Source organism: Mangifera indica, chromosome 19 (genome assembly GCF_011075055.1).
Source record: "Mangifera indica cultivar Alphonso chromosome 19, CATAS_Mindica_2.1, whole genome shotgun sequence".
Classification (NCBI taxonomy): Eukaryota; Viridiplantae; Streptophyta; class Magnoliopsida; order Sapindales; family Anacardiaceae; genus Mangifera; species Mangifera indica.
This window is the reverse complement of record NC_058155.1, coordinates 9,000,586-9,015,242: the sequence shown is the minus strand read 5'-3', so window position 1 is coordinate 9,015,242 and position 14,657 is coordinate 9,000,586. Positions and strand designations below refer to the sequence as shown.

General features: G+C 30.3%; 1 protein-coding gene across 4 annotated transcripts; it reads right to left on the bottom strand.

Moving 5' to 3' along the window:
• Window positions 1-1,213: 1,213 nt before the first annotated feature.
• Window positions 1,214-6,175, bottom strand: LOC123203651 (uncharacterized WD repeat-containing protein C2A9.03-like). 4 transcript variants are annotated; one of them, XM_044620095.1, is made up of 10 exons: window positions 5,946-6,175; window positions 5,526-5,691; window positions 5,266-5,433; window positions 5,002-5,088; window positions 3,444-4,291; window positions 2,697-2,831; window positions 2,511-2,621; window positions 2,320-2,411; window positions 2,124-2,229; window positions 1,214-2,030 (listed from the first exon to the last, which is right to left on the bottom strand). In XM_044620095.1, the coding sequence occupies exons 5-10, from the start codon at window positions 3,444-3,446 to the stop codon at window positions 1,530-1,532; spliced, it is 948 nt and encodes a 315-aa protein (XP_044476030.1). In that variant the 5' UTR covers window positions 3,447-4,291; window positions 5,002-5,088; window positions 5,266-5,433; window positions 5,526-5,691; window positions 5,946-6,175; the 3' UTR covers window positions 1,214-1,529. The 4 variants fall into 4 exon arrangements, with proteins under 4 accessions (XP_044476030.1, XP_044476031.1, XP_044476029.1 ...); XM_044620096.1 differs by having other exon boundaries at window positions 3,444-3,533; XM_044620094.1 differs by having other exon boundaries at window positions 3,444-5,088.
• Window positions 6,176-14,657: the final 8,482 nt, after the last annotated feature.

Genomic DNA, 14,657 nt, shown 5'->3' with positions numbered 1-14,657 from the left:
TCAACATGGAAACATAAAGATTCCATCAATTATGTTTCATAAATTAACAAAAATGTTTACCGTCCACGTGGGACTATGACTGAAGCAAAGTAATAAGAGAAAATTCACGGTCAAGGAGGGGACCACGACTGAAATTTTCTTCTCATACAGATGATCAGAAATGACCGACACTGGTGAGAATTTAGATATTTCTACATTTTGCACATGCCTTGACTCAACTGTATTATTACTTCTCGTACCGGGAGAGTCTTAATCTGCTAACCTTCTTTCCCATAAAATGTATTTAAGGCCACTCTCTTCATTTTCAAACCTACTATGCAAAAGTATTTTTCATTAATTATGTGGGGCTGGGGAATTGACATTATAGGAAGCCTGCCATGCGTTATATGGTCTTGAAAGAAACAGATATCCAACGTCTCAAATCCAAATCCATGCGATGCTCGTCTTACATAGTCAAAGATCTCAATGCAGTTTTTGCACGGCACTGTAAACATATATATAATTAGAAATTTTATTATTTTTTATTATATTTTTATTTAAAATAACAATTTTATTTTTAAAATTTAATTAATTCGATTAGTTTTAATTATATATAAATAAATATTTAAATTTGTAATATTTATCCTATATTAATTTAAGAATACAATAAATTTTGGTTGGAATAAGTTTTTTTGGGCCTTTGTTAAATTCTTTATTTAATGAAAAACCCCACTTGGGCCGGGTGACTTGAGGAGGATCTTATGACTACTTACTGTTTTTGTTCAACGCCCCTAAAAAATATCAATTCATTTGAACCAATAACGTTAATATGCACATGCACGTGCAGGGGCCCACACCCTGACACCTGTTATGCTTATCGGTCGATTCAAACTGACCTGTTTTACTAATGCACATGCACATGCACATGCACATGCACATGCAGGCGCCCATGCCCTGACACCTGTTTTGTTAAATATCGTTGGTTTGTACCACTTCTTTGGCTTCTCAAATTTCACAATTCAACAATTAACAACGCCGACTTGCTCGTGATACACGTTGATTCAATTACCAAAACATTTTCTAAGTGGACTTGGAATATGCACACCTCCATGTCAACTGACTCCCTTAAAGAGGGCAAAGAAATTTAAACGCCGAGTAATATTTCAATTGATTGATCTAGAGACCAAAAACAGTACTAGTGCTCCAGAGTATGATCTTTTTTCTTTCTTCGGACTTAGACGAAGCTACTAATTGTTCATAAATGAATTGAAAATAATGTTTCAAAATATACACAACGCAGCTCCATAAAAGTGCTATACAATGGAGCAAAACTGATATTTCCATTTCTGTCGGCTCAGAAAATCACCTTCCCAGAGATAGCTTCCTTAAGCCAAAGTAGACGACAATTTCAGTCTTAAGGGAGGAAATTCCATAAATCCCATTATACACACAGTAAACTATGCCATTAAACACACTTCAAAAATGAAATATCAACACTTCGCTCAATATACATGCCTCCATAGGAGTGGTTGCCTTAAAAGCACACTCCACTAGAATATGGAGTCCAAATATTGGTTGTAGTGCTTTCTGTTGAACTCCAACAAGCTACCATAAGTACGGTCAGCAATGCCGACAAATAGAGCTTCCGCACCAGGGCTGAAGGCTATTCCAGCAATCTCCCCAAACAAATCAATCTCCTGGCACTTGGTATATCCAGACCCTGTGTCAAAGATATGAACAAAGTCTGCTGGTTCTGCCATGGCCAGAAACCGGCCATCAGAGGTATACTTCAGAGCTCTAATGGCCCCCATATTTCCCTTCAACACAGCCAATGATTGGGATAGGTTTCTTATGTCCCAAAGCCTGCAAGTAGTGTCTTGATTACCAGTAGCCAAAATTCTTCCATCTGGGTGCCAAGCTGAAGCAAATGAATAGTCCAGGTGTCCTTCAAGGTTCCCAGTGACTTTCCCAGACTGGGTATCAGCTAATAAGCACACCGTGCTGTCCCCTAGGACAGCAAACAACTTGCCATCTGGACTAACAGAGGTATTCTGGAAGTGAACCATCAAGAAAATTTCATTATCATGTAAGAAATGATGGAACAGTAGGAGATACAATTAATTAACATTTATGAACGGACTTACATTAACAGACCAATCAAATGAGAAGCAATTAAGGCAAGCAAAATTTTCAGTATCAAATACTCTAACTTGAGCATCATTGTTTGCAGTCATAACCCTCAATAAGCCACTACATAGAAAAAATAAAAGTCAACTTCATTTCTTACCCAATAGATAAAAAGGTTTCTTAAAAGGTAAAGCATAGCTCAGAGTTACTTACTTGGGGCTACGGTAAACATCCACTGCATTGGTGATGGCATTTTCATCTGTTGTTAATTTTGTACAGAATGCTATCCCAGTTTGATCAAGATACTGCACAAGAACAGTAAGGTACATGTGAGATGAATAAACAGAGCAATTTTTTCAGTTCATATTGGCTTTTCACACTTCCAATACTTAAGACGTGCTTACCTTGCAAATAAGCTCCCCCTGAAAACCACCAGCTACCAACAAATTTTCTGTAACTGCCATTGTACTTATCTGCACTCTGTTTAGAGACTGAGCCAGCAGTCCAGGGCGTTTCTGCAAAATAAAAATCAGTTTCAATCATTCTGAACAATAAAAAGCCTCACCTTGATCAACCAGGAAGCTACTTACCAAAGTTGGAACAATTGGCTTTGCCACATTCAGCACCTCTGTGCCCTTTCGGCGCAATGGAGACCAATGCATTGCAGAATAATTCTGCATAAGATACACATCATGCTTTGATGTTGCCCATAACAAATTCCTCAACTGCACAGGGGATGGCAAACAATTGTAGACAGACATATCAATAACAGCGATAAACTTCACTAGAAAGAATACATTAATCGAAGTATAATCCTCCTTAAAGATAACTACACAAGCTTTACTATCAATATTTTCAGCGTGCCTGTAAGGCTTTCTTTTGGGATAGAATTTTTTTTTTTTTTAAAGGGGGAGGAGGGGGGTGAGTAGATTGCGTTGCAGCACAGAGAAAGACTATGCATCATTAGTGGAACAGATCACCAACTTTTGAATAAATCAATGAATATATATCATTTTAGGTTATGGTCCCTAGAATGTACATAAATAAGAATAATAATATTCATAGACTGTTAATATCAGTAAGGTATGCAATACACAAAAGATAGGTACGTAGATGTATAACATGATATTGATGAACTAATTTAACACTCATGCATCACAGATATAAGAAAATGTAATGGTGTAGCTCCAACCGTATCAAATAAATAAAAATCAAGCATGGAAAAGGAATGCAAATTGCATATGAATTAGGCCTCTCATGAGCAAGACACATCTAAGCTAAACTACAGGAATTGCCACAGAGGCCTCTCAAGTACTCAAAACATTTTCCTATCATACCATATAAACAATGTATCCTTATGGCGCCAGCTGTGCTCAGATTTAAGTCCACCATGCTTTACAGGCTGAAATAAGAGAAAGATTGCGGTCCTAAATGCCACAAGGGTTAAATCCATATAATTATAGTTAACAGACAATTAGAAGCAATACGTTCAAAACTACACATCATCATAAAGCTAAGATAAATAACATCATACAGAATAGACCAAATATTCACATTTTATGATAAAACACCAACAGCAAAGATGGCAATAAGCGCATCATCAAATAGCACACTGTTAATAGAAGACTTCTGTTAGCTGGTCTTATACTGATGTTATCAGATTGACAATAAATAAAAAGACCTATGGTCAAGCAGTCGTCCATCTATCCAACCTAATCATTTTTAAGCGTTCTAACTCTGAAGAATAAAATTTTACAGATAACAGAAAATTTATAATAGCTATATAAATGGATTACGTTACCATGATTTCAAACTGATCTTTACACAAAACTAGAGACGACTAGTAAGCTTAATCCAGATTTTAATTTATTGCATTTAATGTGCATGCATGCGCATGTGTGGGTATTTTCAATAATTATCTTGGTGTGTTAACCCTGTAAAAGTTGCAAAAGGTTGTTTTATAAAAAAGCTGTATTACAATTAAACTGTCTCATAGAATCACATAAGAACATCATCCAAGATGCCAAGCCATTCACAGCAATGATGTGTTGATACCTGTAACTTGGCATCAAATCATTTGTCCATTGAAAATTATGCCATAGGAAATATTTGGTGAAATAACATTATTTCAATTATGAACCATTACCAAATATGCATGTATAAAGTAAGCGTCCTTTCACAAAATCTGCAAAAAAGGGACCCAGTGAATATAAACCTGATCTTAATTCAGAAGGGCACTTTGATTTTGCATGCATAAAAAAATATGGGTCCAGAAAATGGTGGATAAGAATAGTTAGAAGCATTTCTTCACAACTTAAATTAGCTGTAGGTAATGCAAGTTGCATCTCTCAGTAAATAAGATATTTGATTGAAACCTAGTGTAAAAGCAAGCTCCATACCTTCTAATGAATGATCGAGGAACAAAGCTAGCATCATAGATAATAATTTCGAAAAATAATGATAAAATATTCAAAAGACCTGCAAAACTTATACAGACTAGTATGACATGCTTTTAACCAGAGTTCAAAATAAGTTTTTAAAAGACTACTCATAATCCATAAATCCATAACCCAAACTCCTCAATATAACTAAGTTCGAATGCAGTGATACAGTGGATGCAATTTATCAATTTTTGGAATGGATAAGATTTATCAATTATTTAAGGCAACACCAAAAATTACTACGGCAAACAATGCAAAGGATTTGTAACAAATAGGAAAAACAAAAACACAAGAGTAACATGAATTTCTATACTTCACTGCAAGTGGCGACTCAAGAAAAATAAAATAAAAAATTGAAATCAAAGTAATGAGATGCTGTGTCCTAAACTGAAATGATTGTGTTCAAAGAAAGTTGAATGATCAAATAACTGAGAGAAATGACCACAGTAACTACCTGAAAATGCACAATTGTTGTCTTGACAATTCTTGTATTGAACTGAAAGTCATAGAAGGCCTTTCCCTTCTCAACTACCAAGCACTCCTGTCAACATAACATATTTAGCATACAATTTTGAAAAGAGATTCGTTTTCGAGGGTATCACAGTAGTTTTCGGATCTTTTTTAAACCTAATTTTTAACATGAACCAACCCAAAATACAAACAGTAAAATTACAAAAAAAAAAGTAAAAATAATTTAGCAAGGTAGAGACAAACTAACCTTCTGAAGCTCTTCACGTGAAAGGGAGAGGTTCTCGTAATTCTTGTACTGCTTCAATCTAGCCTCACGGTACCTATCTCTGGAATAATTCATCCTCTCCCAAGGTATTCCTTGTATATCTTTTCCGTTTCTTGCTTCTAAAGCAGACGTATCTGTCTTTGAAATACTCTATTTATTCCCAACGAACAAATATATGTCATTAACAATGATTTCGTTACACAAAATTATGATAAAGCTGCATGACATCAATGAAATCATACCATTTCAAAGTCATCTTCGAAGTCCGAGTCCAAGGACTCGGAATTACTGTGTCCAAGCGACTCGACGTCACTAAAAGGATTGTCATGAACAAAATCAGCAGCGTCATAGTAATCATCGCCAAAGTAGTCGAGATCGTCGTTGTCAAAATGAAATTGTTCCATTATCCTAAAATTAAAACTAATATTTATCATTCAAAACAAAAACAGAGCCTAAAATATATGAACAAAAGAGTTAAAAGTGAACTAAGTATGCACAGTTAACAAATGAACTTACAATTACATCGCTACAGACACAGAATAACGAATTTAAATAAGTGAAGACTATATTTAACATAACTGCATCATTCTGATTTACACATGTAGATAATAGGATGAAATTACAGAGCAACGTAAAACAAACACAGGGAATAGAAATATCACCTCCTAATTTCGGTAGAGTGACAGATCACCGAGCCGAGAGCGGTGAACCACAACAGAAAGCCAAGAGAAACCGATTTCTAAGCAATACACCGGAAGACAATGAGAAAATTGTTTTTCTATTCCACTACAAAAAACTTTAACGGACGTTCGTATTTGTTGAAACAAACGTTTCCGCTGTGAATGGGAAGGGAAAAAGAGACGGGAGAAGTATCTAGGCATCCAGCCACTAAGCTTCTTCTTATGGTGGTGGAAAGGTTTCCCTTAAAGAGCGAGAAAGGCGGGGTCCACCAAGGTCATTGGGTCCCACAAACGTCCGTTAAAAAGGATAAAAAAAGAAGCATAGTCATTTTCGTGTGCCCTTGGGATGTTCACTCAACCGCCTCACTTTTACCGGGTTCTAGTTACATTACGGGTTAGTGTCAGTCAGTATAACGTAGGAAGTATTGTGAACGATTGTGGAGACCACCACATGCTATTATTTAGGCAAATATAATTTTGATTATATTATATTTTAAAATAATAATATCATTTAAATAAAATAATAAATCATATAAATACATACATTAATAATAAAGTGATAATTTTAAAAATTAATTAATTTATTAAATATTTCGGAAAATTATACTAAATAAAATATTAAATTAGATATAAATTATGCTCATAATCTTAAAATAATATTTTAGTCTAATTTTATTATTATTAATCAAATATATTAATTATATAAATTTATTTTAATAAATATAATAATATGAATATTAATAATTTATAATTAATAAGGTAATTATCTTTTTTTAGTAATAAAATATTACATAAGATCGTATATGTTTCTTGATTTGATACATAAACTATTTTTTTAATAAAAATAATTTAATTCAAGATTTTCTTTTTTTTACCTAAAAATAAGGTATAAATCTGGTAAATGAATAAGATTATTTACACAACCTTTAGAAAGTGAAAGGCTGGTTTATTATATAAAATATATTTAAAATAAAATTTTCCTACAATTTGTTTTAATTATAACTTATAAGTGACAAGGTATTATTTTATTATAATAAGAATGATTTTAATGCGTATAATAATATTTTGTTTAATTTTTATTGAAGTTGAATGAGATAAATAAAATGTATATATCTTTTGTAATTGAATAATAAATACAGAGAATTGTCAAAAATAGATTCTAAATATTAACAAAAATGGAAGTTTGGATTTAAATTTTTATAGCGTTTAAATTACCATTAAATATTAGTTAATTAAGAAATAGTGGACGTGGGGCAGCTCATCTGCTCTAAGAAATAAATACGGTCCACCCGCTACGATATGGTGAATCCACGTGGTTAGCTCAGAGATATAGTTAAGGAGATGGCAGCTACTGGTTCCACCACGTGGCTACGGGGTACTTGCGTTCGACGGCGTCAAAGTAAAAAAATCTCCCGTCCATTTAACCATAGTTAGTTAAATGATATATTAATATTAGTTGGGTTGATGGATGGTTATCATCTACCAATTTGGTCCACGCTCGGGTCTTGGGTCGGTTAACTGGGACCCAGAAGAGCCAACCACAAGGTTCTGGTTCGTACAACCTGCCTGCTTTTTATTTTGACGGTTCTCCTTCGTAAGTTAGCGAGTCTAACTGAAAATTTTGCGGGGTAATAATATTTTTTTATATGTTGAATTAAATCAAATACGTGATTATAGTAAAAACGGTAACAAATTAAAATTAAAGGGTTGTAAAGAAATGGTAGGAGAAAATTATAGTGAATTAAAACCTAAGGGTTGGATCGAAACCCATGTATTATTGTTTGAAAATTTTAGACAATTGTCCGGACATCAATAGAAAAATGGATGAAACTATCCATGGTTAATGAAAAATTCTAGGACAGCCATACATATCACAACAATAAGCTCCAACCCTCTGCCGTCTTTTTTGAATGATGACAAGATTTACTTGTCTTAGCCTTCTATATATGGTGGTAATTGGTCATGGTCGGCAAGTGGTGATTGCCTGTGGTCAATGGTAATGTGGGTAATTTTAATTTAATTGAAAGGCATTTTTTTTCTTAATATATATTTGAATAAGGGTAAAATAATTACGATGAGATTTACGGTTATATGTAATTTAATTTGAATGTGAGGAAATTTTTATTATAAAAATTTAATATGAAAGGGTAAAATTAATATTATTTGTGTTCAATAAAAATGCGTTAATTAAATTATCTTTTATATTATTTATCATGTCAATTTTATAACAAAGATAATAATAATTTTTTTATTACAATTAAAATATTTGTGTATATTTTAATTATACAAATAATATATCATTATGTAATTAGATGAATTTAAATTAAAAATAAAATAATATTTAACCATATAATGATACATAATCTGTATCTTTATTTTGTATACATAAAATATATATATAATATTATTTTTTTTAACAACCAAACAAACAAATTAATATCAATAGTAAAAAATATATTATTAGGAGTCATTTGGTTTTAGGGATTTAAAGATCACCTTGTTAATTTATCTTTTATTATTTACATTATTTTGTTTGATTTGTTAATAATAAAATATTACAGTAATTTTCTATTATCAATACTAACATACCAAGTAATATATGTGGTAATCTGATTATTATCTTTACCTTAGGTATTAAGAGATTATCAAAATAATATTGATTTTATTATGATTATATTATTATTTATTAATTTTTTGAGACAAAAATAAATTTATTTTTAATTAATATAATAAATAATATAGAAAATATTTAAAATAATTTATTTTTTATTACTTTTAACCAAATGCAATAATTATTTATTCCTATTAAATTTTATCAAATATAATAATTGTTTATACACAGTAATTTTTTAAGTAATCTATTTTTATGGTAATTTCTCTATTTTGATAATAAAATATTATCTAAACTAAACAACTCTTTAGAGTAATCTCTTACTCCGAACAACCAAAATGCAGTCTTATTAGTTTTAAACAAGGTAGAAATGAAAACATTTGACAATGGTGCGTTTGGAATTTCAAAAATTGTTTGAAGGGCCAATCAGGCAGCTTCCTTAATCTTTAAGGCTTTCATCCTAAAATCTGCCTTGTAGCTCACAGGCATTAGATTTCTACAGTAACAATAGGAACAATAATAACATATAAGATTACGCTTTAACTTAGATCACACAAACTTACTGTCACAGAAAAGTGATGCATTATTAGTTGTACATATTATTTAAGTACGGTTTTCCTATATGCACTTTGTATTATTTGAAGACAGGGGGCATAAATTATTGTCAGACCCATCTCACTTGAAGCTACCCTGATGTGGATCCATGGGTCAGGAACCATATTGTCGGTTCATAACTTCAAAATCTCATCTGTGAGCTTTGTCTAATTTCAAATCAAATACATAAGCAATTAATTATTTTAGTGTTACAAATGTGGTTTATATTTGATCCAATCATATAAATCCCATCTTCTTTTATCTGTGTAACAGCGCTTAATCCAACTTTATATTAAACTAATAAATAAACTTTGGTACTACCCACTCAACCAATGAGATTTAAAATAGTTCCACGTGTCTTTTTACTTTGTCTTGTATTGTTGACCACATGATAATGAGATTTAATTAATAATTAAATGAACATGTGAAAGGACTGAAATCAAACTTTCAAATTTAAATAGTTTATTCATAATTTATTAATGTTTTTAAATTTAAATCAAATATTTTACTTATTTATAATTTAATTGATTCAATTAAAAAATTAATTAATATAATTATTATTAAATTATTATATATTTTTTTGTATAATTTTAAATATTTATTCTATTTTTTAAATATAAAATGTATGAGATATAATTTTAAATATTTTAATTAAATAATTGATATTTTATTAAATAGGTAAAAAAATCAATTATAAATTATTAGTTTTAAATAGTTTTTTTGATTGAATAGATTTATTGAATTTGACTGAATTTTAAATAAATTAATATTTATACGTAGATTAGAATGAATTATAAAATCAAACTAAATCATAAATTTGTTTGCAGATTAATCAATTAAATCGACTGTCCAATCTAATTTTAAAAAGGCCAAAGGACTATTTTCTACTCAAGTTTTAGTATAAAGACAAATACATACCTATAATATTTTAAAAATTCAAACACCTATTTACAACCTAATTTCTTTTAAAATATCAATTAAGATTAAAAATAAAACTGTTATTTAATATCAAAATCTCTTTATCGCTTCGTTGTGCAACAAAGAGATCGAGATCTCTTTGTCGTATATTGGTCGGTGAGGGAGAGGATCATCAATGGTGAATTGTCATCGAAGAAAAAGAGAAAAAACTCTATGAGAGAAATTGCTATTTTTTAAACTTTGGGTATGAGAAAATTTGTGAGATTTTTACATTTGGGAAAAAAATTTTAATTTTTAATTTTTTTTTTATAAATAACAATTTTATTTATAATTTTAGCTAAGATTTTTAATATAAATTATATCATAAAAAATATTTAAATGATTAAAATCTCATAAATATGTATTTATTTATTTTTTATTAAAATTTAAGTGAAAATAAGGCCAAAGGGACTATTTTCCACCCAAGTTTAGGTATGATCTTAAAGTCATACCCATGAAATTTGAAAAACTTAAAGTCTTACTTGTTGACCAATTGAGATTAAAAATATTCTGTTAGAAACAGAGGTAAAATCGTTATTTTATTAATAATATTAAAAAAATAAAATTTATTACATTTTTTAAGTTTGAAAAGCTAACATTTCATCATTCCTAAAGTTTTTTAACTTTAAAAAATTATATTTTTTCCCTAAAACCTTATAATTTTCTTCTTCCCCTTCAACTACTTTCTTCGATGATCTAGAAAAAATGATGACAAAATCTTTTTGTCAACAAAGAGATTTGAAATCCAAATCTTTTTGTCAATGAAGAGATATGGGACGATGAGATCTAAAACCTAGACTAGATCTCTTCTTTGATAACAAAGAGATTTGGAATCTCTCCCAGATCTCGTTGGAGTTACATTTTTTCTTCACCGTTCTAGATTTGTATACATACACGAATCAATCATTTAGGATAGAGAAGAGAGGTTGTCAATGTCAGAGATGATAATCAAAGAGGCGAAGAAAAAATTTGAAAGAAAATATGATTTTTTAAAGTTAAAAAACTTAGTTAGGTGTAAAGTTATTAATTTTTTAAAGTTACGAGAGAAAATATAATAAATTTTATAATTTTTTAATATTATTAATAAAATAATAATTTTATCTTTACTCTTAACAAAAAAATTTAATAAAAATTATGTCACAAATAAGCCCTCAAAATTTTTAAACCTTGTAAGTATGATTTCGAGATATCCCTTAAATATAGGAGTAAAAAAAACCCTATGGCCTGAAAAATAATCTCTTCAGCCTTTCAAAGACACTGAAATTAGCAACAATTGCATCGAGTTTTTCGTAATTGTAATTACTCTACCTTCTGGAGATTTCATTATTGCAATTATCGATGCCCTAAATAAAAGACAGGTGAAGCACAAAGCTTGCCAAGAAAACAGACCATGGTAGCTGGCGACAACTAATCTCTTGTCCTGTTCTCCAGTATCATTATGGTTCTTGGCTATTTCCGCTTTTTCTCTTTGGCCACTCTCTTGTGGCTATCAAATTCCCGCCCCGTGGCTTCCCCCAATGGGACAAACATTGAAAAGTGGGATTGGGATGTGTACATTGACGCATACTGCTTTTTCAAGCTCTTCATTTTCCTTGCATAGATAATAATGGCAACTACGTAAAAAAAAAAAAAAGACTATAAAAATATTGTTTTATTAAATCCATTATTTAACTTTGATAAATAAATAAAAATATATATTTTTTAAAGAGAAATCTCACCCAATTTTAATTATTTGTTGGAGATAGAATTAATCATATTAAATAGATTAAATTTTGAATTAATTCATAATAATAAGTGAATTAAATAAATAAATATTCTTATAAAAACCCATCTCTCAAACTATTATTCATGATTAAAAAAAACCCTGCAACCAATGTATAAAATTCGATACATAAACTCAAAATTCTTCTTATCACTCTTTTCATTCCACATTAAACAAGTTTAGACTAAAAAAAGATAGCATCATCTCTTTATAGATTTACATTTGAAGTGGGGGCTGGGTAGAATTGACGGACGTCAAAGGAAAAATTATATTAATATTGATATAACATCATTTTATAGAGCTCAAGCATGCCTGTCAATCGGTAAATTTCTATTGGATATCTCAAAGGAAAGGACAGTCTACCAAATCAATCAACAATAGTTTTAAGATAAATTATTCCACGCACATTCATGCGAACAATCACGCCAATAATGGATACACCAAATTATGAGATAAAGATGTGTAGAATATATAATAAGGATTCGCAATATGTATAAGATTCGATCCTATTAAGCACATGATAATCTAGGATATCCACAAATTATGTGTGGGACCTATTATGTAGTTTCAGTGGAACACTTATGAGAAGTTGTTTTTCTTGCCAATTTTTTTTATGAGCGATACTATGTGTATTTATTTTAGGTATATAAATATATATACACTTATATATGTTATTATATGATTGATTATTGTTTTATTTTTAATTCAAAATCATCCAATCATATGATGACATATATAAATGTGTATATATTTGTGTACTCAAAGTGGATACACATAGTTTTATTGTTTTTTAATTTATATTTTCGTGTGGATTGTTATTAAAGAATGCATACGAGACTCTCTCTATACACGTTTACAGTAGGGCATAGTTATAATATAACAGTCTAATTGATGCATATAGGGAAAAGGGATAACACAATTATGTAACTCATATAGCCAATGTATTTAATTCCTGTTTTAACCCAAACTGGACAACATTAAGAAAAAGCTTTCAAAAATGTTTTTAAAAGAAGAATGTTTTTGGCAACAATTTTATCTGCATTGCATATGTAGTGTTATCACAATTTTAGATATAAATGTGTATTCTAGATAATTAAGAGATTGAAGGTGTTTTATATATGACTAAGCTAAGTAAAGAATTATACATCATCAATGTTTAAAATTCAACGGTATACTCTAGATAATAAAGTTTAAGTGGAACAAAGATATAAATACTCAAAAAGAAAAGTTATACAAATGTATGACTAAACTGTTTTACTCACTAAATGACTTGTCATTCATTTCTTTTTTTTTTTTTAATGTTTTGCAAGTAACATGCGAGGATGACAATTACAATAGGATAAGTTAGCAAGAGTAGTCAGCATGAGGGCATATGAGTCATTTTCAGATGATGTTATTTCATGAGTTTATTTATTTGAACTCTATTTCGTGTTATGTTTATTTGGCTACACATATATATTAAGACATCTTTTAAACGCTTTCGATGTTAATGTTAATGGTAAATCTATAATTTCTGCTTAAGTTTTACTATGTGCAATTATGTTTAGAGATTTCATGTTTATTTGGTCAAGTTTAGTAGCACATTTCTTGAAAGGACCGTATTTTTGGACAAAGGTGTTACATGAAACCTATTGCATCTTTGCACAAAGCTAACCACTTCTCGATACATTGTTAGCCAATAATATCAAGGCGGTGATGACATTGATCAAACCAATAATAACATCATTCAATCATGTGCATGGTTCAACCTATTACTCAAAAATCTACATCTATCATTATATTATTGTTATTTTAGTATAAATTTGACAAAATAATTGTAGTGATCACAAATTATCATCTCATTTCATTTTAATAATCCTAAATTTATAGGACAACAAAGAAGGACGATTGATTAATTACATAAAAGGATATGTTTAGATTCTATCGCATTGAATCTAAACATCTAAATGACAATAACATGAGATAATTTTGTATACCTTGATGATATAAGATGAAGATGAAAAGTGAAGACTGGAGTGACAACATGTTAAAGAGATCATGGGAAATGGTTGAAGGTAAGTCTCTATCTTCTTCTTGTTTCTGGATAAAATATTTTTTATCCGTATTTAAGATCAACTTGGGCATAGATTACTTTTTTAGTTGTTAATTGTGTAATTGAGCTTCCTCAATAGTGTTGGCGTTATTTTGACCATGATGAATTATAACAGCAAAACAAAGACGTTGATATTTTTACGTTGAGAATGTAAGAACAAAGAGACATGGGAGAGACATCATCAGCGAGGACGAAATGCATATTGTCAAGTGGCCTACCTGCCAAAGACCAGCACAAAAGGGTCGTTCTTTTTCATGCTTTGGAATTTCCTCTTGAGGTACACATAATCCACTAAACAATGACAAATTTTAATCATGACACATGGTGTCTTCTTGATTGAATGCCTTGATGTAGAAATTTACGAGGTTCTTTACAGCTGGGAAGGTTGTGACTATCAACAATACAATGATCTTCATATATATAATGCTTATTGAGAAACTTTTAAGATAATCAGATCCAATAATTGAAGGCTCATGCGGGGTAACTAGGGTTATATTCGAATTAAATTAAGTTTAAATAAGGTGAAACTCATTTTTAGATGGGCTCAATTTGTTTTTGGTTTGGGCTCACCAAACACGGAAAAACACTAATTCGTATTTGGTTCGTTTCACGATTTAAGAGTTTGTGTTCGGTTCAAGTTTATGTGGATGGGTTGAACTTAACTCAGATTCACATGAG